Here is a 23,075-nt window from a genome sequence, read left to right as displayed (position 1 = left end):
CTCGCGCCCTAGGCCTAGGAATGAGGAAGAACAGCTTCCAAAATGCCCCTGTACGGGAGAAGCGGCACCGCCTTCCGGCCTTGCTGGCTTCTACACCCTCCCCGCCTCAGCAGAGGAGCCCGGGTGTGCAGGTGCGCGATGGCGCAAATGCGCGGGCTCCGGACCCACAGGGCCAGCCTAGGGACCTGGGAAACCCAGGGGGAAATCGTATGACTGGTTGCGTATCCGGTCCCAGGAGGCGCGGGGTCTCCTAGGGGAAATATTGAACCGGGGATAAGCAACCGAGGCGATGGGGTCTCTTTCGGGGATGTGGCCACAGGCTGAGAAGGATGGTTTCAGGCGCGCTTGGCGCCGTTGGGTAGCCGAGGCTGCCGCAGAACACACTACCTTCGGGAACTCGCAGGGGTCTGGCCTCCTAGGAAGGGTCGCGGCTTGGAGCGCGGGGCGGGGCCTCCCCAGCGGAGGGCGGTGGTCCTAAGGCGGGGCGGGGCGAGACCTCCCGAGGAGACCGAGCCGCTGGGGGCGCGGGGCGCGGTTTTCCTAGCAGGAGTCAGGGGATCTGGGGCAGGGCATCTGGGGCAGGGCGGGGCCGCACTACAGCCGGCGCGACTCGGAGCGCGGGATAGGTTTTGCCAGGCCAGGAGCTTCGAATCCTAGGGCGGGGCGGGGTCTCCCGAGGGGAGGTCGCGGCTCAGGGTGCGGAGCGCGGTTTCTTGGACAGAGCGCGGTTTCTCCAACCGAAGGCGCGGGCCCTGCGGCGAGGCGGGACTTCACTAGAAGACTAGGCGTCAGGCACGGGGCGGGGCCTCCCAACGAGGAGGCGAGGCTCAGGGCGTGGGGCGGGTGTCCACCGGAGAGAGGGCGTGGCTCAGGGTGGGGGCGCGCGTCCTAGGGCGGGACAAGGTGTCTGGAGGAGGGGGCGTGGCTGGGCGCGGGGCGGAGCTGGCAGGGCGTGGCGGGGCCGACGGGGAGAGGCGGGGCCGGAGAGGAGTACTTAAGAAGCCGAGAAGGGAGCGGACGCCCCGCCATGGCTGTCAGGCGCATCGTTTCTGTGTTGCGCCGCGGGACTTTCCGCATCGCCCCGCTGTCCACCGCGCCGGCGGCTCGCGAGCAGACTGCCGCAGGCCGGGAGGCTGCGCCAGGATGCGGGACTGCCGAGGCCGCGCGGCCACCGATGCCTGTCGTGGACTTCGGCAACACTCAAGAAGCGTACCGCAGCCGGCGCAGCTGGGAGCTAGTGCGCAGCTTGCTGGTGCTGCGTCTGTGCGCCTCGTCGGCGCTGCTGGCTCACCACGAGCAGGTGGGTGCGCGGGCGCGCGGGCGGGCGGGCAGGTGGGTAGGTGCGCGTCGCGGCGTGCAAGCAGAGACACGCGCCGGATCCTCTGTGTGTTCCCGGAAACTTCATGAAGTTTTATTGTAAAGCGCGGGCCCCTGGAGCATCGCTTGTAGCCGGGAAGTCAGGAAGGGAGGTGTTTCCTGCATTCCCTTTTGGGCCTCGTGAATTTTCCTGTATTCCAGTCACTACTAACTAAAAACAAAGACCAGTTTCTGAAGTTTTAAGATATATGCTGCTTGCAGTAATGCAAAGTTGTCACCAGAAATTTAAATGGAGTGTCTTCCGTGTTGCCCGAAAGGAAATCTTGGTGGTGTTGAAGGGCTCATGGCCTGGGAACAGCCATTCGGAGCAGTGTTGGGGGAAATGGGAAGCCACTTGAACTACAACTTTCATTACTTCAACATAGTGACTTGTGGAAAGTGTGAGGGCTTTGGGGAAGTAAAAAGCAGAACAACATCTTAGCCACTGTCAGTCTGGACTTTTGGAAAAGAGTTTTTCAGGGTGATCCTGGGAACAGTTTGCAAGGATGCAGTTGTTGGTGCTAAGGGTCGGAAGGCTCTTCTCAAGTGAGACTGTGCTGAGTATGTGGTATTGCCTACCTTGGCCCCTGGAGAAGGCTGGGGAAGCTGGACCAAAGAAGAGCACCAAGCCACACTTTAGGCTTAGGTGAAGATGAAACCACAGTGGGTGGGAGGTGAGGGTACAGGTCACAGAGTCAGAGTTGGGAGGGTCTGAGGGCATGGTGAGGCCAGCAGAGTGTTGGACTGGGTCTTTCTAGAAGTTGTACTCTGATGCAACCTGGGACTAATGGTAGTGGAAGTGGAAGGGGAATGTGGAGGAGGAAGGGGTAGAACTGGAGAGGTAGAGGCTTCTGGGAAGCCATCTGTGTTTGTGGTAGACGTGGATGCCCTTTGGCAAATTGGTGGCTGTGGAGTGCCAGGCCAACTGGTGAGGAGGGTGGAAAGGGACACTCACCGGTCAAGGAACCTGGTTGGGGGGGGGAAATGAAGGTGATGAGAACCCTCTGGGGAGCACCAACGTCTGAGGGGCAGCCTGAAAGGAGCAGCAAGTTCTGGGGGTGCAGTGGTCAGGAGGGAGGAGGTGGCTGGGGGGCGGGAACATCTAGGGGAGGGAGTGGCTGGCTGTGAGGTTTCTGTGGAGGGCAAGGACAGGGACTTGGCTCCTGCAGTTGAGGTGTCATGGGACTGCTGGGTGGTACTGCAATGCGTGGAGCAGGATTGGTGCGGGAGTCCTGCCTGCCGCCATGTGGCTGGAAGGGAGGGAGTGAAGGCTTGGAGCCATCCAGGCCATATTTCTCCCATCTCAGCACTGAGCATTCTTCCTTTGGATCAAAGCCAGAGGAGAAGCTAGCAGAGCTGGAGACTATTGGGTACTGTGGGTGACCGCTGCCCAAGGGCCAGAAAGTGCTGGAGTGCAGGGACCACGGTGGGCGGCTGAAGGTGTGGGAAGGCTTCTCCCAGGCTTCCCTCCCATCCCACCTGTGCCCGAGGATGCCTTCAGGGAGCCCACTAAGGGTGCTCTGTGTGCCCCCTGGAAAACCTGTTCTACTCCAACATTGCCAGTGGTCACACTGGTGTCAGTGGCCTTGGTGGCTGGCACTGGAGGAAATGGGGCAATGGGGCAGACACCAGGCTGCAGGCTGCAGAACCAGTACTTACTTACCCTGTCCTCTCGCCTGGGGTAGAAATTCTTCCTGCTGAGGAGCGTGGGTCTGTGCAGCTCCTTGGGGGGGGGCAGTTGGGGAATCATCAAATCTCTTCCCAGGGAGTGTCAGACTAAACCAGCCCCGTTTGAGCTGCTGCACTGGTTTGGGACCCCCTCCTTTACCAGAAGATAAGGGTTCAGAAAACTCAGGTCTTTCATGACGAAGGCTCCTGTGCTTGGGTATAAGCCAGTGCAGACAGGGGTAAAAGAAGAGGAAGGGGACAGGCTGGATGGTGTTTGTGGCCTTGGGGGACAGGGAGGAGAGAGAACCGGCTTTAGCCCTCCTTACTCTGCACACACCTGTTTGAGTCTTTTTCAGTGAGAACAATTATATGTGTTCCTAGGGCAAGTTTCTAAGCCCACGAAGGATGCCCCCATCTGGAGAAGAGTATGGGCTGCCTTCCTCTCAGGCTGTGCCCCTCAGGGATACACCTGATGCTAGGAATTTTTTCAAGGGGTGGCTTTGCTCTGGAGTTAGCTTTGGAATCGCCAGCCCCGCCCCATGTGCTTCCATAGCCTTCTATGATGGGCTGGCTTCCTATTGCCAGGGTGGGAGGGTGAGTGACCTGCTCAGTGACCTGGGCGGCCTTCCCTGCCATTCCCTTTGAGCCCCGCCTCCCCTTGGGGAGCTGGTCAGTGCAAAGTGTAGGGACGGGGGAAGGTGTGGGAGTGGGAGGTTACCAGCCCAGGGCTCCCCTGGGCCAAATTCCAACATCTGCCTCGCTCCTGCTTCTTTGATTAACATTGGCTGTGGCTGCTTTCATGCTTCACTAGCAGGGTTGAGTAGCGATGACCATTACCGTGGGGCCCACACAGCCTACGTTATTTACCATGTGGCCCCGGACAGGAGAATTGGCTGGCCCAAGAGTAGACGGCTGGCCTGTTTCTGCATGGGGTGGTTCCTGACACCTCTCTGGACTAACACGTACCAGAGCCAGGTGATGGTATTCAGGTGTCCGATTGTGCCCCACCTACCACTGGGGTGAGCTTTGATATAATCAAGACCCTCCTTTTCCTCTGGCCAGGCTGCTGTGGCCAATGGATTCCCTGACCTCTGGCCTAGGCTGGGTGGGGCCAAGGCAGCCTGCTCCATTCTCCCTAGTAGGTCTCTCATTTTCTGTTACTCATCCTCTTTACAAAAACAGTGAGATGCAATGGAACGGGGTGCACAGAGAGGCTGTGGCAAGGCAGAGGGGATGGCCTGGAGACTCAGGTTTATTCCTGAGGGTCTTGACCAAGTGCCAACCTGTGATTCCAGGCATGTCTCTCCTCTGGCCAGTGTGGGGCTGCTAAGGATTGGTTTGGGTGTGAAGGTGTTTGATTTGCTCATACTTCTTTTTAGACAAGGGATTGTTCCCAAGAGGGGTTCTGTTATCCATTGGCAGACCTCAGGCTTTTTCTGTCTCAGAGCTAAGCCTGGGGGACAGTGGACACACAGGAATTCCCAGATGTGCTCTCCCATCAGCCTTCCCTTCCAGCCTCAGAGGACTCTGCTGTCCTCATTCCTTCCTGCCCTGGCTATCCCAGTGCAGGGGCTCTGTGCAACCTCTGTGTCTTGGCAAGCCCCCCGCCCCCCACCCTGGATCTAAGCAGACATCTCCCACCCATCACGCCCTCACCCCTGTTCTGAATCACTTTGTGGATGGAGGTGACTTTCTTCTTCAAGGTTCCTCCCCTACTGGGATATAAGCTCCTTATCTGTTTTGTTTAGCCTACCGGGCACAAAGCAGCGGCTCAGGACTTGGAATGAATGACAGCAGAAATTGGGGGTGTGGCAAAATGTGATTGGAGGAGAAAGCTGAGTGATTTATGGGCAGCTGTCTTCCTCAGGGGCACGTCCACTCGAGCTGTGGGTTCGCTGTGGCCCTGGTTGATGGTACTGAGTCCCCAACTGGTCCTACAGTGGGCTCCCATCTCCCAGACTCCGTAGATGCTCACCTGGCTTATTGTTAGCCCAGGGCTCACTCCAGCTGAAGTTAGACTCCTTCTGAATTTAGCCTGTGCTCCTCTGCTCGGCAACCACTGGAGGGCCGGCCCCTTGCCAGGCACTGTTTTAGGGACTTGGAATAAGCAGTGAACAAAACATTGAAAAATCTGGGTGCTCGCCTGCTAGGAAGCTGTATCAAATTCTCCTCCCATCCGGCATAACCCGCTGAGGTGTGGATACAAAGAATGTTATGATGAACACGTGCACTGAGATTCCCAGAGAGACCTGCTATTCATTTCTTTATCCACCGAGTGATGGTCAGACACCCACAGGGTGCTGCTGGGGTCACCTGTGAGCATGCAGGGCAGGGAGGTGAGTGGCTGTTGGCGGGACTGGGGGGTGTGCCCTGGACCTCTTCCCCCACGAGGAGTGGATTGACAGTAGCTACAGGCTGAGAAACAAGCTGCTGCCAGTGGTGTCCACTGCTAAACCAAGGCCGGGAGTCGAGTTTGGCCCAGGGGAGAGTGTGCCAAGGTTTTATGGTTGGAGCAAAAGGGGTGGGGGAAGCAAGTGTGTCCTGTTGGGGACAGGGGAGGCCGGGCAGCCAGGACAGCCCTCTCCTTCTGCCTTTCAGCTGCTCCATCTCGCCAGGAGACTTCTGGGGCAAAGGCTGTTCGAAAAGCTGATGAAGATGACCTTCTATGGGCAGTTCGTGGCCGGCGAGGACCAGGAGTCCATCCGCCCCCTGATCTGGCACAACAGGGCATTTGGAGTGGGCTCCATCCTGGACTATGGGGTGGAGGAGGATCTGAGCCCCGAGGAGGCTGAGCGCAAGGAGATAGAGTAAGGCGCACTTGGGCATCTGGTCGTTACCCTGAGGCATCCGGGGGCCAGCTGGGGCTGGGCTGGGAGAAGGCTCCCCCCAAGGCTGGGAGAGCTTGGTCAGCCTGCTCATCAGTGGCCTGCCTTGGCTCTGACCGGGGTCCTGGCAGTTTTGTGCCGTGAGAATGACAGCTCTGGGCTTTTACAAAAGGCCTCCTGTGCACAAGGCTGGAGGAGGGGTGGGGACTGGGGAAGGCAAACCACAGTCCAGGGCCAGATGTGGCCTACCTGCCTGGTTTTGTGCAGTCTGCAAGCTGAGATGGGGTGTTACTTTTTTTTTTTTAAATGGTTGAAACAAAGCAAGAATAATATTTTGTGATACGTGAAAAGTATTTGAAATTCAAATCACTTTGGCTCTAGAGGGGCAGAGTTGAGTAGCTGTGGCAGGTGCCATATGGCCCGCAAGGCTGAAGATAGATGCTGCCTGAGCATTTATGAAAGATGTTTGCTGACTCTGGCCTAGGAGGGGCTCTGGCTTCCTGTTGTGCTAAAGCATCTCTTCAGAGGGAGTGCTGACCTGCTGAACAGGGGCCCACTGTCTCAGCCTTGCCTAGCTCCTTTCTGTCTTCTTCTTTTTTTAAAAATTTTCTTTCATTTCTTAATTTTCTTTTATTCTATTTTTAAAGATTTTATTTATTTATTTGACAGTGAGTGAGCACAAGCAAGGGGAACAGCAGGCAGAGGGAGAGGGAGAAGCAGGCTCCCCACCGAGCAAGGATCCTGATATGGGACTCAATCCCAGGGCCCTGGGATTATGACCCGAGCTGAAGGCAGACGCTTAACCATCTGAGCCACCCAGGCACCCCACCCCCTCTTTTAAAGACTTTATTTTTTTTAAGACTTTATTTATTTATTAGAGAGAGAGCATGAGCTGGGGAGGGGGTGTGCAGAGGGAGAGGGAGAAGCAGACTCCCCACAATTGAGGAGGGAGCCCAATGCAGGGCTCTATCCCAGGACCTTGGGATCATGACCTGAGCCAAAGGCAGGTGCTTAATCAACTGAGCCACCCAGGCACCCCTTCTGGAAGGGTTTTCTAATCAGAGGGTGGGCTCTGCCTGATGAGTGTGGAGCCTGGCAGGCCTGGTGTGTACCCAGGGGTCCCAGAAGGGAATGGCAGCCAGGAGCAGTGTGGCAGGCTGACCTAGGGTCTCCTCCTGAGGTCACCAACTTGCTGCAGGACCTGTTCTCTGTGCAGTGAGCATGGGGACAGATAGGTACCTCCTTGACTGACCCTCTGGGCCACAGAACAAAATTAGAGAATAAGGCCACCCTCTGCTTCCTGGAGAGGTGGCCGCATAGGCGATCCAGGCAAGACCAGCCCTTCCTCTTTGCAAAATGCCCATTTCTATGCTGGTACCTGCATCCCTCCATGTCAGGCCTTTGCTTGCATTTGGGGCCCTTAGTTCTGAGAGCAGCTGTGCCTGATCACGTGAGGGTTGGGACAAGCCTGCTGAGTAACCTGTCCTGTCTCAGGCTGGGGTGTTTGCTCTGGCTTGGGGACAAGAGAGGCCGGGAGTAAGGAGAAAGGCATCACATGAGGCTCCTGCCCTGGGAACGGAATGTGCAAGCAGCAGCAGCAGCAGCGGATTGGCCTGGGGAGCCCAGCCCCTGCCTCACTATTTGCTGTCTTAAAGGCGGGGTTCTTCAGCTTGGCACTCCTCTGTGTACTCCTTGTGGGGCTGCAGCCTTCAGTGGGGCTGCCTGTTGAATGAGTAATGAGCTCTCTGTCCCTGCTGTGTCTGGGTTGAGGGCTGAGTGGTTTCACAGTGGGATTTTCTCCCTCTGGTAGGAAGGCTCCTTTCCCAGGGCGATCCAGCTGGCTGGCTGCCTGTTCTGCGGGGGGAACATGGGGAGGTGGGCTGGCCTTGCCCTGTCAGGGAGCCAAGGAGCCTGTGGCCCAGGGCGACCCTGATGTTTGTGCCTCTGATGCTGTAAGGATCCCCACTTGGTGGACTTTGGGATGTGAATGTTGGCCCCTCCCATCCTAACATGGGGACCACCATCCGTCGTTGGTGACAAGTGTCAGAGACACGCCCGGCTCTGCTGCCAGGTGGCCCAGTGCCTTTGGAGAGCTGTACTGTCAAACTGCCTGGCTTACTGGGTGTTCTCATTCTGGAGTGGCTCCGAACCATGCAGTCCCCATCCACACAACCCCCATGTGGAGAATTGCTTCTGTTCCCTGGTGGGGCAGGGGGCAGAGGTCTGTCTCGATAGTCTTGTTTCGAGGCCCATAGATCCTGCTCTGGGGAGTGATAGAGAGGCCACCACCCCAAGTTAAGGCCATAGGAGTTGGGGAAGGGAGGGCACAGGTGGCATTGGGCCTGCCCTGGGCATGACCATGCGAGGCACAGAGAGGATGGACGTGTCTGAATGCACACGGTGCCCAGTAGCCTCCCCAAGGGTCTGAGTAGGGGGCCCAGGAAGCAGGAGGTGGAAGGCTGTAAGTGCTGGACAAAGAGAGTAGCCATCTAGGGCTGGGGTGGGAGGGTGTGTCCCAGAACACCTGCTAGAAGGCAGAGGCCCGGGCCCTGGCTCTAGAAGAGCCCCACAGAATCTCCCCAGCAGGCTGAGAGCTGTGGGGAACAGGGGCTAGGGTATTGCCTTGAGAAGGAGCCCCAGGGACAGTGTGGACCTCAGGTGTGTCTGTCGTGGCTCTGCAGACCCAGGGCTAGCTGGGGGTAAAGCCCCAGGGCAGTGGCAGCTCTCCCCGGGGCTGGTGGTGCAGGGTGCACAGAGCACCTGAGTGCTGCCTGGAGTCAGGGTCTTGGGGGGCCAGGGAGGTAGGTGTGCAGATGAGAAGGAGCCCCACTGGACTTCTCTGCGCTTCTCTCCCTCCGGTCACCTGCATTCCCCAGCGGAGACCCAGAGAGGGCTCTCCTCACTTTTTGCTTTTGTTCTAAAAGGCATCCAACCAACACATCCCCCAGTGTAGCGGGTGGAGCTTGGAGGCGGCCAGGGGGATGGATGGTCAGGCCTTCCTGCCACCTGTCGCCTGGGCCGCTGGGGTTCACCCTCCTCTGCGCTCTGCCCCTGGGCGCGTTCTCTTCCCTCTTCCACATCCTGGGCTTCGCAAGTGTGTGTGTGTGCGCAGTTGCGAGTTTCCCTGCTGGTGACGTGGCCCTTCTCCCCTCCACTGCGCCTGGCAGCTGCCATCTTAGTCTTCTCGTGACCCACCCTCCAGGCCCGGTTGAGAGTGTGGCCCGGATCCTTGCTGGTGCCATCTGCTTGGAGACAGGCCACTGCCCTCTGACCACACGGCAAGGTGGCCAACCCGGTTCTCCTGCTCAGTCCACTGCTGAAGTGCTTCCTGTCTGGTCTGTGCCGGGGAGGCTCACAGATGGAAGCAGCTGCAGCCTCTGCTTTCCTGCCGCTGGGTCTGCTGGCAGCGAGGAAGGGAGTGGCCCATGCTCCCTTGTGCCTTTGGAGCCTGGCTGGGCTTGGAGGGCAGGCAGGCCAGTGCTGGGCCACTGGGGGCCTTTTAGATAATGATTTCCCATGTGAATGGAATGCGGCCCTGCCTACAAGGCAGGAACCTTGGAGACGAATACCTGTGTTTCTCTGAGCCATGGGCTGTGTGGTTCCAAAGATGATGGGGCCCGAGTCATGCTTCTGCCTGCTTGTACCTGGGCCAACAGCCTGGGGCTGTTCTTATGGGGCCCCTTGTTCCCCGTGGGGATGTTGTTGCATGGGGCCGACCTCTCCCTCATGTTATAGAGTCAAATGTTGTCACACAGTGACACCTTACCCTCTTCTCTTCTGAGCATCAAGCACGTGTGTCTAGCTGGCATGAAATGGCTCCTGTTCCCCATCCCCAGGTTGGGGCCTTATGGGCTGTGTAGCAGGGTGTGGGGGGCCTCCCGCCCCTGGAGTCCTGGGTCCTGACCTGGGGCATCCTGGCTCAGAGTTGCCAGGTATGGGCACTGGAGTCACGCAAGAGCCAGGGTCCAAAGGGAGGGCTCCCAGGAGGGTGGCCAGCTGCCCCCGACTTGCTGTAGGAGCAGGGAGGTCAAAAGCTGCCTCGGTTGGCTCTTTGACTTGACTTGAGGCCACTGCAGGTGTGGTTATCTCTCAGCAGCATTGCTAGCTTTACCTCTGTCTCAAGTGGGTAGGTGGGGCAGGCGGGAATAGGTCTCCTTTTCCTGTGAAGTATGAGCAGAGCCTCAGGGACCCCAGGGTCTGAGCCTTTGGGAGGTCACTGGATAGCCACAGGGCTTTGGCTGAGCTCTTTCTGTGGGAACTGACTTAAGAGCCTTTAAATACAAAGTCAGATGACGGATGAAGCCCCTCGAATGCCACCCCCCAGGCCTGGGTAAGAGTGATGGTGAGCAGCTCCTTCCTCTGGGTGGGCTTAGCCTGGGACATTTGCTGTCCCAGACGGCAGGTCTGCTGAAGGGTGGACAGTGTCCACTGTGATTCTGGCAGGGGTCTAGGATCGGGGTGCCGTAGGGCAGGGGCAGGCCTGATGGGGGTAGTGAGGGCACAGCTGAGGGACTGCAGGGAGGCCAGGGTGGCTGGGCTGAGCCTGAGTTCTGGGCAGAGGAGCCATGGTCTCAGGCTGGCCTCACTGTCCTGTCCTCATGAAGGTGGGGGTTGTTATTTGGGTATGATGGGAGGGCTTGCATTTTAAAAGAAAAATTCTGGTTGTCGCTTGGAAGATACACTGGAGGGGCAAGAATGAAGAAGGGGGCTGGCAGGTACTGGCCGGAGGTGGAGCTAGCTGTGGGCCCACCCAGGCAGGAGTCCAGAGCCGGGCCTAGGGCTCCTGGCAGTTGGAGGGGCCTGGATGTAGGGGGCATAGAGCAACACGAGGAGCCTTGCTCCTCACCTTTGGGAATTTTGTGCACTGGTGGTTGCTCCGGTCCATTCCTTCTCAGTCCTGGCTGGCCCCGAGGCTCTGTCTTTCTTTGAGAAGGAATGCCACCACAGCTAGCTTTCTTCAAGCACCTGTTCCATGCCTTGGGCTGTCAGCTAGTTGTACTCATTCCTTACCTACCCACGAGGAATCTGAGGCTTCTCCAGAGTGTAGGGCTTGTAGGCCCGGTGGGTCTGTGAGGCTGCTGCCCCACCCTGCTCAGGGGAGGTGACCCTGCAGGCCTGGGGTGGGTGTGTGGGGAGGAAGGTGGGGCACGTGAGTCACTCTTACCTGCCTGGGCTAACCCAGCCCTTCTCCTCCAGCCCTCCTTGTTGGGTCAGTTTCAGGGCTCAGCCTCTGGCTTCCTTTCACCCCCACCTGCTCAAAGGGAACCCGTGCTTGTCGCTTGCAGCCTGAGGTGGCGTGACCCACCCTCACCCTCTTCTTCCTTCCCACAGGTCCTGTACGTCAGCTGTAGAGAGGGAGGGCAGTGGTGAGTAAGAGGAGGCTGCTCAGGACCAAATACTCTCTCTACTTTTCCCCTTCCCTGTTCCCAACCTCTCCCTGGGAGACCTTGGTTCAAGGGCACAGGCGAGACTGGGGGCCGAGGCTTCTCCCTGCGTGCGCGTGGCTTCTCCCTGTACGCACCCAGGCTGTTGCCCTGAATCTGCTGACATCCTCAGGATGCTCCCAGGGGTCCTGGTCCCCTTGGCCCTTGGGGGGTCTGGCCTCTGCCCTTTTGGCCAGGTTTGCCATGTGACTGGGGCTCAGCCGGGGAGAAGGAACAGTGAGCGTAGAAGCAGGGAGTGATGGGCAACACAGTGCAGGGAGGCCACATGGCTACCAAGGAGCCAGTCCCCAGGGCAGGGGGCTGGGGGCCATCAGCAGGTCCTGCTAGAGGCCGGGGAAGCCCTGTGTTTGCCCAGAGTTGGGCGGGACCGAGAGCACTGCATGCAGCCCATGTATGCTCAGGCCACATGCCTGCCCCTCCAGGTACAAGTAAGAGAGAGAAGCAGTACCAGGCCCACCCGGCCTTTGGAGATCGCAGGGACGGAGTCATCAGTGCCCGCACCTACTTCTATGCCAACGAAGCCAAGTGTGACAGCCACATGGAGACGTTCTTGGCCTGCATCGAGGCTGCAGGTGGGGCCCCTCTCTCTGCTGGCTGGACACCTGCCAGGGAGGGCTGACCTCCCATGTGTGGAGGTGCTGATGGCTGAAAGCGAGGCCAGGCTGGAGCACTCGCCTGAGGCTTCCCCTCTGGGTGGCCTAGACAGTCAGTCATGGGGATGACTATGGGTGACACTGGGGAAGCCGTAGGCTAGGCTACAGTCATACTGGGGTCACGCCTGAGTCCAGCCCTGTCCAAGGAGCCCGGCACCCCCTGCCTCTTCCCGGACACCAGTGCCTGGATGGGAACCTCGGGAAGGCTGTCAGCCATCTGAGCCGCCTTCCGTCTGGGTCAGGGGCTCGAGCCTAGCCACATGTGGCACTTGGGTTTGCCAGTGGCAGCGTTGTTCCAGGAGCTGGTGCCAGGGAGGACTCCTTCCCCACCCCTGCCCCCACCTCTGGGAGGGGTGCTTGCCCAAGGAGGCGAGTCTGGTGGGCATACCCCAGCCCCACCGCATGGCCCCAGCAGCCCTTCCGTCAGTGGGCTCCGTACCTTCTGAATGTTGGAATGGGTGGGAGTGAGTGGTGCTCAGAAGTGCCCTTGTGCGAGCGGGGCTGGGGAGATGCCGGGTGGTCAGGCAGAGACTTGGCCATGCAGGTGGGTCCAGAGCAGGGGGGCGCCTCCTTCCTCTGTGCCTGCTCTGCCTAAAGCAGACATCAGAGAAGTGAAGACGGGTCATGGGTTTCTGGAAGGGAGAAGAGAGGCAAGTGTGGTTGAGCACCCTCCGTGTCCACCCTCTATTCTGCTGGGTGGTTCTGGGTTTTGTGAACCTTAGGGCTCCCCCCAGCCCCATGGGCAGCCTGGGGGGATGGTATCATGGGAGAGGATTTGAGGCAGGGGCAGAATGACCCAGTCTTGTTGGATCCTTTGTCCGCTGGCTTCCGGGATCCATGTGGCTAACCAACCCTGCCAAGTTGCCTGTTCCAGCCTCTGAGGTGGGGTGCGCCCATGTATTTATGGGCTCAGTAGGAACATCGTCCTTCTGCCTATAAGTGGTTAGGCAGCCAGCCCAGGATACTTGGCCACTTGGGCTCTCCCCTCATGTTCAAGGCCGGGTGGGGTGTGGTGGTGGCTGGGAGGGGCCCCTGGTGCCCCCCAACCTTAGCCTGAGCTGGCCGAGCTCCCACTAGGGCTACTTCCAGGGAGGGTAAGAAGGCCTATCCAGGAAGCGCGGCTGTTGTGGACATGGCCGCAGCCCCTGCTAGGGCCGGGTGGTGAAAGGAAGAGTGATCTGCTGAGGCCTTGGCACCGTTAGCAGTCTGACCACTGGATCATTCAAGGCACCGTCGTGGTCTTGGGACCCATCTGGAAGGGAGACCCAGTACTGTGTATGTGGTAGCTGATTGGTAGGAAGGGGTCCATGCCCAGCCATTCACAGTCTGTCACCTGTCTGGTGAGAGCTAACTCTTGAGGGGCTCGGATGCTGGGCCCAAGCTCCTGGTCCTCCCCGTCCCCCTCTAGAGCCGTAATGGTGTGGCTTCTGACAGGCCAAGCCAGTGAGGACGGCTTCTCAGCCATCAAGCTCACTGCACTGGGAAGACCTCAGTTTCTGGTAAGTGCCAGAAACTTCCACCCACAGAATTGGCTTAAGAACTTGGGGGTGCTGGGAGCCGGGCACATAGGTGGAACTGGGAGAGGGCCCAGGGGCTCTGCGGGGGTCTTGGGGGGTGGGAAGCTGGGCATGTGCTGGAGACAATGGCTCAGGCCTGCACTTGTAGCTGCAGTTCTCAGATATGCTGACCAAGTGGAGACGATTCTTTCACCAAATGGCTGCAGAACAGGGGAAGGCTGGCGTGGCTGCCATGGATACGAAGTTGGAGGTGGCTGCATTACAGGTGGGACAGCCTTGCCCTGGTGGGTGTGAGTGGGTGGGCACTCGTCGGGGCTGAGGGGATGAGGGGAGCCCTGCCCAGGAAGGACTGGCCAGGTAGTGTTTGAGGTGGGTTTCCAGAGGCCTGTAGCATGCCCTGTTTGCCCGCCCACCTCTGGGGGCTGCTGGGAAGGAATCCGAACAGAGGCTGAGGACATGCTGGGTGGGAGGGTTCGGGGAGAACGGTTTGCCTTTCAGAGTACTGCAGAGCTGTGGGTCCAGGGAGGGGCACCAGGAATGGGTAAGAATAGACCTGTCTGTGAGGCAGGAACACCCAGACTGTATCCCGTTCACGTTAACGGTGTAATAAAGTCAAAAGAGCAACAGAGATGTATGGAGGTTGGGGTGGGGGTGGGTAGGAAATGTTAGTGAATGGGGCTGGGGTGGGTTCATGGGCCTGGCAACTCCTTACTTCCCAAGGAAAGTGTGGCCAAGATGGGCATCGCATCCAGGACGGAGATTAAGAACTGGTTCACTGCAGAGACCCTGGGCGTGTCTGGGTAAGAGTGGGCCCCGAGCCAGGAATTTGGGAGTATCTGCCCTGATTCAGCCATGGTTCCAGCAGAGCCCCAATGGCTTCTCCCAGTCCTGGTGGCCCTCCTGAAGAGCATGGGCCTGGGGTGATAATGCTGAGGGACCTTTTCCCTGAGACGCACAGGAGTTGACCAGGGAGTCTGGAGTCCATGGGCCTGGGGCTGCAGCTAGCCTGGGGCTAGTCCAGACTATAGCTGGGTAGGAGTGCCCCTGAACTAGCAGGGCTGCTCACAGAATTGCTTGGGTCCTGAGTAAGGGTGCCACACTCGGCCCTCCCCAGGACCTACATGGTAAGCCGGCAGAAGGTCGGGGCAGCTGAGATCCTACAGGGGCCCACACCTCATCCTGAGGGGTCTGGAAGCTGGGACTGAGATCACCAGGACCCTTAGGGTGGTAGCAGCTGTCCCCTTACATTCAGGGTCTGTCTCCTTCCTGGCCTCCCATGTTTGGCTCTTTCCCATAGCCTGACATAGCCCATAGCCTCTGTGTTCAACCCTGGTTTTTTTTTTTTTTTAAGATTTTATTTATTTATTTGATAGGGAGAGACACAGCAAGAGAGGGAACACAGGCAAGGGGAGTGGGAGAGAGAGAAGCAGGGTTCCCACTGAGCAGAGAGCCTGATGCGGGGCTCGATCCCAGGACCCTGGGATCATGACCTGAGCTGAAGGTAGACGCTTAACGACTAAGCCAGGTGCCCAGGTGCCCCTCAATGCTGTTTTTTATTATTTTTAAAAAATATTTTATTTATTTATTTGAGAGAGATCACAAGTAGGCAGAGAGGCAGGCAGAGAGAGAGAGGGAAGCAGGCTCCCTGCTGAGCAGAGAGCCCAATGTGGGGCTCGATCCCAGGACCCTGAGATCATGACCTGAGCCGAAGGCAGAGGCTTAACCTGCTGAGCCACGCAGGCACCCCTAACGCTGGGTTTTTAATAGCTGTTGCTGCCCCTGTGCAAGAAGGTTCTTGTTTTGGTTTCCACTTTGGTTTCCATTTTTATCTGTCTTAAAACTCAACACCGAGGCGGGTTTTGTGGGGGTTGGGCTTGGGGAACTCTTTTAAGACATGGGCTGGTTTGGGAACTGGGTCCCCCAACAGATCCTAGTGCCCCTGAGCTGATGCAGCTTCTCCCACAGCACTGTGGACCTGTTGGACTGGAGCAGCCTCATTGACAGCAGGACCGAGCTCTCCAAGCACCTGGTGGTCCCGAATATGCAGGTGACTGACCACGCCTCACTCCTGAGCCCTGTCTCATTGCGGTGCAGACCTGAGAAGGGAAATGTTCCCTGTCCCTTACGCTTGGGGGGTAGCTGCCAGGGACCCAGCTGGCTGAGACCAGTGTCCTTCCTGGCCGCACAACACCCCTGTAGTCCAGAGGAAGAGGCCAGATCCCCGAGTGCCCCTCACGGGGGACAGAGGACCCCATCATCTGTCCTTGCATGCTGGGTCATCCCAAACCTCAGTGGCCTGAAATGGCGATAATCCTGTTATCCTCCATCACAGTCCTGGACTGATGAGCTGGCTGGTTCTAGCTCAGGGTTTCCCTTGCTGTTCTCAGAGGGCGGTGGGAGCTGGGGTCATTGTGGAGGGGTCCCACTATGGGAACAGATACCTTGGGTGCAGGCCTGACCTGGGGCAGTTAGCCCTGTGAGTCAGAGGGTGCTGGCTGGCAGGTTCTGGGGTACCATGGTGCCAGGTGGCCTCAGGGCAGGGCACAGATGAGGGAAGGGGTGGGGATGAGGGGCCTTGCTGGTCCTGGGGACCATGCCCTGGGTATTGCGGGGCCCTGCACACATGGGCAGGAGGGTGCCCTGGGGCAGGGGGTGTGGTGGCTTTGAGAAGTGGGAGCTTGGAACCCTGCTGTGGCCTGACTCCATGCTGCCCCAGACAGGACAGCTGGAGCCACTGCTGTCGCGATTCACCACGGAGGAAGAGCAGCAGATGACGAGGATGCTGCAAAGGATGGACATCTTGGCCAAGGTCGAGGGCCCTGGGATGTGCACAGAGCGCGGGGTGGGGAACCTGTCTCACCTGACCCCAGTCAAACCCTCTGTCGGACTCCTGTGCCTCCCAGAGAGCCACCGAGATGGGCGTGCGGCTGATGGTGGACGCCGAGCAGACCTACTTCCAGCCGGCCATCAGCCGCCTGACGCTGGCAATGCAGCGCAAGTTCAATGTGGGGAAGCCACTCATCTTCAACACGTACCAGTGCTACCTCAAGGTACAGCCCCTGCCTGCCATCTCCCTGCCAGCCCTCGGCTGGGGGGATGCCCCTTGTCTAAGTCCCGTGCTGGTGTGGGGAGAGGCCTCTACCTGAGTGCGACTGACTCTGAGCAGGAAGAAAGGCCCAGGGCCCTGTCCCCAGCTGTGTACCAGCCCCTTCTCTGGGACTTGGATCCCAGAATGGGTGTCCAAGGGGTAGGGGGAAGGTGAAGGAGCCTTTTTACAGTCTGCTTGATGTGCCTTAAGCCCCAGATTTTGAAGGCCTCACAAGTCACTGTTTTTTGCTGCCATTCTTTTACTTTGGGTCCCATCAGATAGATGAAAGCTCTGGTCCCCTCCCTATAAAAAGACTTGCTCAGAATTTTGCATGTACCGGAGGCAGCCGGGGTGCTTCTGGGTGGGATTGCTGAGCACAGACCTAGCCTGGGTTGCTCTGGGACGAGGCAGGTCTTTGGAAGACATGGTGTGGGATGGGTGTCAAGGCTCTGGGCGGGGGGGGGCGCGGGGATGTGGGTGGGTGGGTGGGTCCAGGCAGCTGCCCATAGCATGCAGCACCCCTGCCCTTGAGTTAGTCCAGGGAGACTCTCGAGTGCACTGTGGCTGCTGGCATGTCATCTCTCCCCCAACAGGGTTGTCCCAGGCTGCACAGAAGAATCCCCATTTCTAAGAAACCGATCAAGGGGACTTCCTCATCCCTGCTTGTCTCCCAGCTCCCCTAAGCACCTGTAGGTCAGGTGGCTGCTGCTGGCCCCGGTGTCCCCCGGTGACTGTACCCTGCGAGCACCTGGGCCTCAGCGGACACAGGCTGGAGAGGGCCTCATCCTGCTCATCCTCAGCTGTTGGCCCCGGTCCCACAGGATGCCTATGACAACATCACCCTGGATGTGGAGCTGGCTCGCCGCGAGGGCTGGTGTTTTGGGGCCAAGCTGGTGCGGGGGGCATATATGGCCCAGGAGCGGAGCCGCGCTGCAGAGATTGGCTATGAGGACCCCATCCACCCTACATACGAGGCCACCAATGCCATGTACCACAGGTGCGCCAGCCCTCCTTGGCCCTCAGGGCCTCATGGCTTCCTGGGCGGGGGAATGAGAAAGCAGGGCAGGGGTGCTGGTGATGACCCCACATGATGCCCATCTGGAGGGGAGCAATCCTGCACATCAGAAGCCTCTGCAGGAGTGAGACCTATGCTTGAGACCAGAACTGATGAGCTCCTCTGCTTTTTAATTTACTGTTTCTTTTTTGGATCCCCTGCTTTTGTTCTTCCCTTTTCCAAAACTGTCAAGGTACATTTTTAGCACAGAAAAGCCTACTGAATAAAACTAAACTGGCCCAGTTCCCCCAGCCAGCTCTTGTTGACACTTAGGACAAGGGAGAAATATGCGCTGAGTGGCCCTCCTGACTTGTATACGGCCCATTTGCTTTTCCTGTTATGCACCGGGGTAATCCAGACATGCTGTGTCTGCTTTCATTCTGTTTGTGTGGCTGACGTTGCCATGCAGCCTGCGCCTTCACTCTAGGAGGTTGTGTGTGCTGCAAATTCGGACCCCGAGTGTCTGCCTGGCTCCTGCTTCCTCCCCGGTGGGGCCCTCTACTTTCCCAGAGCTTCCGCAGCTGCCATGTGCACTCACATTAGCTTTGGCATCATGCATTTAGCCCCGTGGCCCTTGCTTTTCTACGAGACGCCCACCAGGATCCTCCCGTGTCTGCGTGCAGGCCCACGGTGTTAACCCAACAGCTAGCAGCGTGCCCCTCCGGGTCATTACAGTGGTGGCCTATGGCACACCTGGCCCCCGAGTGCTCACAGGGACACAGCCGTGGCACATTACTAGCAGTGGGGTTGTTGGGCCCAAGGATGTGCACCGTGGCTGTCAGATGGTAGCACCCTCACACTGTGCGCAGAGGGAGGGCCCCCCAATCCCTTGTGGACTCCTACCCAGAAGCGAAGCTGCAGGTGTCACAGGTGTCTGGGCCCCTGTCAAATGTGTCCATCCCTGGGTGCTGCTCACATTGTCTCTCGTACCTGCGAGGTGCTGAGGAATGACAAGGGCAGCCTTGGTCCCACTGCTGCGGCCACGCTTGGGAGGGGCGGGCTCGCTGGATGGCCCTGGTCCTGCCTGCGGCCTCTGCAGGTGGGGGCTCACGTGGCACTCCCCTCAGGTGCCTCAACTATATTCTGGAGGAGCTGAAGCACAACACCAGGGCCAAAGTGATGGTGGCCTCCCACAATGAGGACACAGTCCACTTCACGCTGCGCAGGTAGGCACCCCCCTCCAGCTGTCTGGTGCTCCCCGGTGGGGGAGGGGCCCGGGAAGCAGGAGCACTGGCTTCAGTGTCCTGCAGGAGCCTGCCTCCCACGCCCCCCACTGGGTGTTGGCCTTGCAGTGGCAAAAAGGCTATTTGCAGTTCCTCTGGTTTATAAAATTAATACCTGACTTATTAAAGTTGCAAAGTCGAAACTGAAATTTCATTAGGTGATGTAAACAGCTTACTGAAATGCACAAATATGGCGTGTAACATCCGCAACCCTTGGGGGACCTCTGGCACATCACCTCGTTTCTAAATAATTTCTCTCACTGCTTTAAACTGCATCTGGAATTTAATATAGTCTGTTTTCTCTTCAAACGCCTGTCCTGTGGAGCAAAACTCTGGTAGAATCCATACAAGTCAGATAGAGAAATAAGGTGAAGTAAATTCTTAAGTGTCCCAGTGTCATTACCCTGTTTTCGTGTGTTCTGTCTCAACCAAAGCAGCACCACATGGGGGGTTCTAGCCCCGATTGCCACCTTCCTGGGCTTGAGGCCCCACAGAAAGCACAGCAGCCCTGGTCTGGCTGGCCCCGGCCTTTCCCAGGTGAAGAGCAGGGCGCCCAAGGCCTGTGGCCAAGCTGGGCTCCGGGCAGGAGGACGGGGGAGCAGCCAGGGTGGGGCACTGCCTGACAAACTGACTCTGGTTGCCCCCCACCCAGGCAGTGATGAGGCACTGGTTCTCAGCTTATGAGAGCTCTGCTTTTTCACAGCCCGAAACTGCAGCCAGAAACCTTGACTTCTAATGCACAGCAGTCATAGCCATCAGGCTGGGGACGAGAGTGCTGAGGCCACCTGGACCGAGGTCCCTCTACCCCCACCCGTTCTCCAGCCCAGAGTCCCTGCCAGGGTCAGGTCTGACTGCTTCCGTAGGGTGGGTTGGGGGCAGAGTGGAGTCCTAGCTGGATAGGACTGTTCTGCCTTCTTTGCTCCATCCCTAGGCCCTTCCCAGGTGCTCATTTCCTGCCTCGGCTGCCCCATCCTTGTCATTGGATGTCAGAGGGCTAGGGGCACCATTTGTGCTCAGCGCAAAAGAAAAAAAGTTTTTTTAGGTCTAGGCTGACTTTTAAAATAAACACCTGGTAAAGTTATAACTCTTAAAACCTGGTTTTCCCTTAGACTTAAAAATATTACTGTGATGGGAAACTTGATCAAAGTTTGAACCCTCAGGCACCAGGGTCCTCCATGAGACGGTGTACACAAAGAGCATCTCCGCACGCCTGGCCCGGCACTTGGGGACCTGCACCTCTGCACAGTGCCGGGCCCCTGTGTGGCTCAGCGGTATGGGAAGTGGTACCCTCTTAGGTTTCTGTTATGAACTCAGCAGGCTCTGCTAGGCCACTCGCATTTAATGGAGGGATCATGGGTGGTCCACTCAGACCCCAGCTACATAGAGGGCAGTGGAACCCTGAAAGCTGTAACCTGTCCCCAGGAAGGCTTCCTTCTTCCTGTCTTCTGAATGTTCCTGCCCAGGACATGTCTTAGCAGAGGCAGCCTCCTGCCCTGACGTCATCCCGCCTCCCCCTGGACTGCCAGCTGAGCATGCTGTCCTTTCCTAGCCTCCTAGGCCCAGGCCAGGCTCCACAGATGCCACTATCATGGGTCTCTGATGCCACATCAGGGATCTCAGTCTGACAGCCTGGGTCAGCCCTGACCACGTGGCAAAGCAACCCAAACAGTGTATTCTGAACAACAGTGTATTCTGTGGGCCAGCAGTGTGAGCTGGGCTCGGCTGGGGCTGCTTTTGCTGGCCTTGCCTGGGCTCTTTCTTGCATTTGTGGTCAGCTGAGTCCTGACTGGACCAAAATGGCTCCCCCTGTTGCCAGGGGCAGCAAAGGGGGACTGTATCACGTGGCCAGTTTCCAATAGGCCAGCCCAGGCTTTGCCATATGGTGGCCTCCGGCTTTCAGAAGCCCGGGGGCAAGGCTCTGCCCACATCACATTTGCTATTGTCCTGTTGGCCAAAGGAACTCAGGGGGCCCAGCCTAGATGGCAAGTGGCAAGCCCCCACCTGCTGGGAGAAGCTGCAGTCACATGGCACAGGGTATGGCCAGGGGTCAGCAGCCATCACTGCGGGAGCCACTGGAAGGTCCCCACCACCAGTAGTCAGGTGGGCAGCAATATGGTGGCAGCTGTGCTCTAACAGGGTTCACGTTCACATTCCAGTGAGGACCAAAGATACTTAAACGGGAGACCAGGGCAGCATGGTGGAGATTGTGGCCTGCTTTACACTGGGTGCTCCCCCACCGCCCAGCGTTGGAGCGAGACTCTGCGGGAAGGAGGAAAAGGGCTTGTGGGATGTTCCTCATGCCAGGGTGAGGTGTCCTCAGTGGTCCAAGAGCCAGGGGCCTGAGATAGTGAGAAGAGGGGGACCCTGGAGACAGCGAAGCACACTCATGGCCGACGGCCTGGGTGTGTGTGTGTGAGGATGACCCAGGCTAACATGCCCCTGGAAGGAGGTGGAAAGACGAGGGCGGGTTCCAGAGCGCTGGTGCAGATATGTGGAGTCTGGACATGTGGATACAGGAAGCTGGAGGTAAAAATGTGGGAATCCTCAGCACACCCTGGGAATTTCTGTAAGATCCTACGAGGGGGCATGTGAGAACAGGAGGGGATGCTGGACAGGGTTGGGGGCCACCCACCCCAACATCTGAGCAGCACTAACAGAAACATGAGCCTCATCTATTCTAAATGTTCCATTAGCCACACAAAAAAAGATAAAGTTAATTTCAATAACACCCTTCAGCTAGCCCAGCATACCCAAAATGTTCAGCATTTCAGAAAAATAAAGCATTCTTTTTTCCAGTTTTCAAAATTCCACGTGTGTGGGATACTTACAGCCCCTCTCAGTTTAGGCAAGCTGACTTCTAAAGACTCTGTGGTCACCAGTGGCTCATCTTGCTCTATGGGACAGAGCAGCCAGCAGGAGGAGGACAAGAGACCGGGTCGGGCTGAGGGACTGAGGATGTGGCTCTGAAGCAGAGGGGCTCAAAAAGGGGCAGGGGAGGGCCTCTGAGAGCCTCCCCAGGCCACCCCTTGGGTCAGGCTTGCCTCGCTGGGTCAGGGTGCCAGAACAGAGGTCAGGGCAGAAGAGAGGGAAGGGGGAGAAAGTGTAGTGGGAGGGGGAAGAGGGAACTTGGTGGCCATGGGCTGAGGTGGGAAGGAGGGCTGATAACTTGGTTTGGGCAGCACGCAGTCTACACCCATGCCCGTACTGCAGGGGATGGAGGCTGTAGTGTATGCATGAGGACCAGGTGGCTGGTGGCGGGGAGGGGGCTCACCTGCCACATCGTCTGTCTACAGGATGGAGGAGCTGGGCTTGTACCCTGCGGATCGCCAGGTGTACTTCGGACAGCTCTTGGGCATGTGTGACCAGATCAGCTTCCCACTGGGTGAGCTAGGCCTTCCTGGGGAGCAGGGCTGGGGATGTCTGGGGCTGGGACTCACTGCTTGCGCCCGTGTACAGGCCAGGCGGGCTTTCCCGTGTACAAGTACGTGCCCTATGGCCCTGTGATGGAGGTGCTGCCCTACTTGTCCCGCCGTGCCATGGAGAACAGCGGTGTTATGAAGGGCGCCCAGCGGGAGCGAAAGCTGCTGTGGCAGGAGCTCAAGCGGAGGGTCCGCACAGGCAGCCTCTTCCACCGTCCAGCCTAGAACTCATGGGCAACCATCGTCATCCACCTTCACACTTGGCCTCCAGCCCTGGCCTGGGAGGGGCTCTGGGCGGCCCCAGGCCATTGCCACTGCTATAGCCCAACCCCAACCTCACATGGACTCACTTTTCATGCCTTGACTGAGACCTGCTGGAAGTGGGGCCTCAGGGCTCCTCTGGCCCCAGCTCCGGATGTGGGTGCTCCAGCTGTGTCTGATGCCTGCTGGAGCCACCGTGAACTGCTAGGACCTGCCTTTCAGCAAGTGGGCGTGACCCCCCATCTCTGCCTGCCCCCATGACCTTGGACCTGAAGTACCACCTTCTGCCAGGGTTCACCCAACCCACGCTCCTCTGAGCCCCACAGGCAGGCAGTCGCCAGGCTGGGAAAGCCAGCCTCGTCAATAAACCACTACTTCTGCAGCCCTTAACTTCGTGCCTGCTGTGCCCTCTCCCTTGCACCGTCGTGTGGGGTCAGCAGCAAAGATGGAGTGACTCTGATGGCTCTGCCTCCCTGGCACCATGTGTCCCTGGGGACCAGGCCCACCGCGGGTGGGGTGGACCCACCAATCCCTCCCTTCAGGCTGTATCACAGGTTTGGCTCTGTG

At 58.3% G+C, this 23,075-nt stretch overlaps 1 protein-coding gene across 1 annotated transcript; it reads left to right on the top strand.

Moving 5' to 3' along the window:
• The first annotated feature begins 1,012 nt into the window (after positions 1–1,012).
• LOC116878400 (proline dehydrogenase 1, mitochondrial-like) lies at positions 1,013–22,878 on the top strand. The gene is made up of 14 exons (XM_032875840.1): positions 1,013–1,300; positions 5,623–5,831; positions 11,181–11,215; positions 11,716–11,865; positions 13,381–13,445; positions 13,612–13,728; positions 14,184–14,263; positions 15,429–15,510; positions 16,180–16,272; positions 16,367–16,513; positions 17,373–17,548; positions 18,673–18,771; positions 22,122–22,210; positions 22,285–22,878. The coding sequence occupies exons 1-14, from the start codon at positions 1,028–1,030 to the stop codon at positions 22,470–22,472; spliced, it is 1,803 nt and encodes a 600-aa protein (XP_032731731.1). The 5' UTR covers positions 1,013–1,027; the 3' UTR covers positions 22,473–22,878.
• Positions 22,879–23,075: the final 197 nt, after the last annotated feature.

Source organism: Lontra canadensis, unplaced genomic scaffold, assembly GCF_010015895.1.
Source record: "Lontra canadensis isolate GAN:19392208 unplaced genomic scaffold, GSC_riverotter_1.0 scaffold57, whole genome shotgun sequence".
NCBI classification, from domain to species: Eukaryota; Metazoa; Chordata; class Mammalia; order Carnivora; family Mustelidae; genus Lontra; species Lontra canadensis.
Note: the sequence above shows the minus strand (reverse complement) of the source record. Positions and strands in the feature narration are given on the sequence as shown.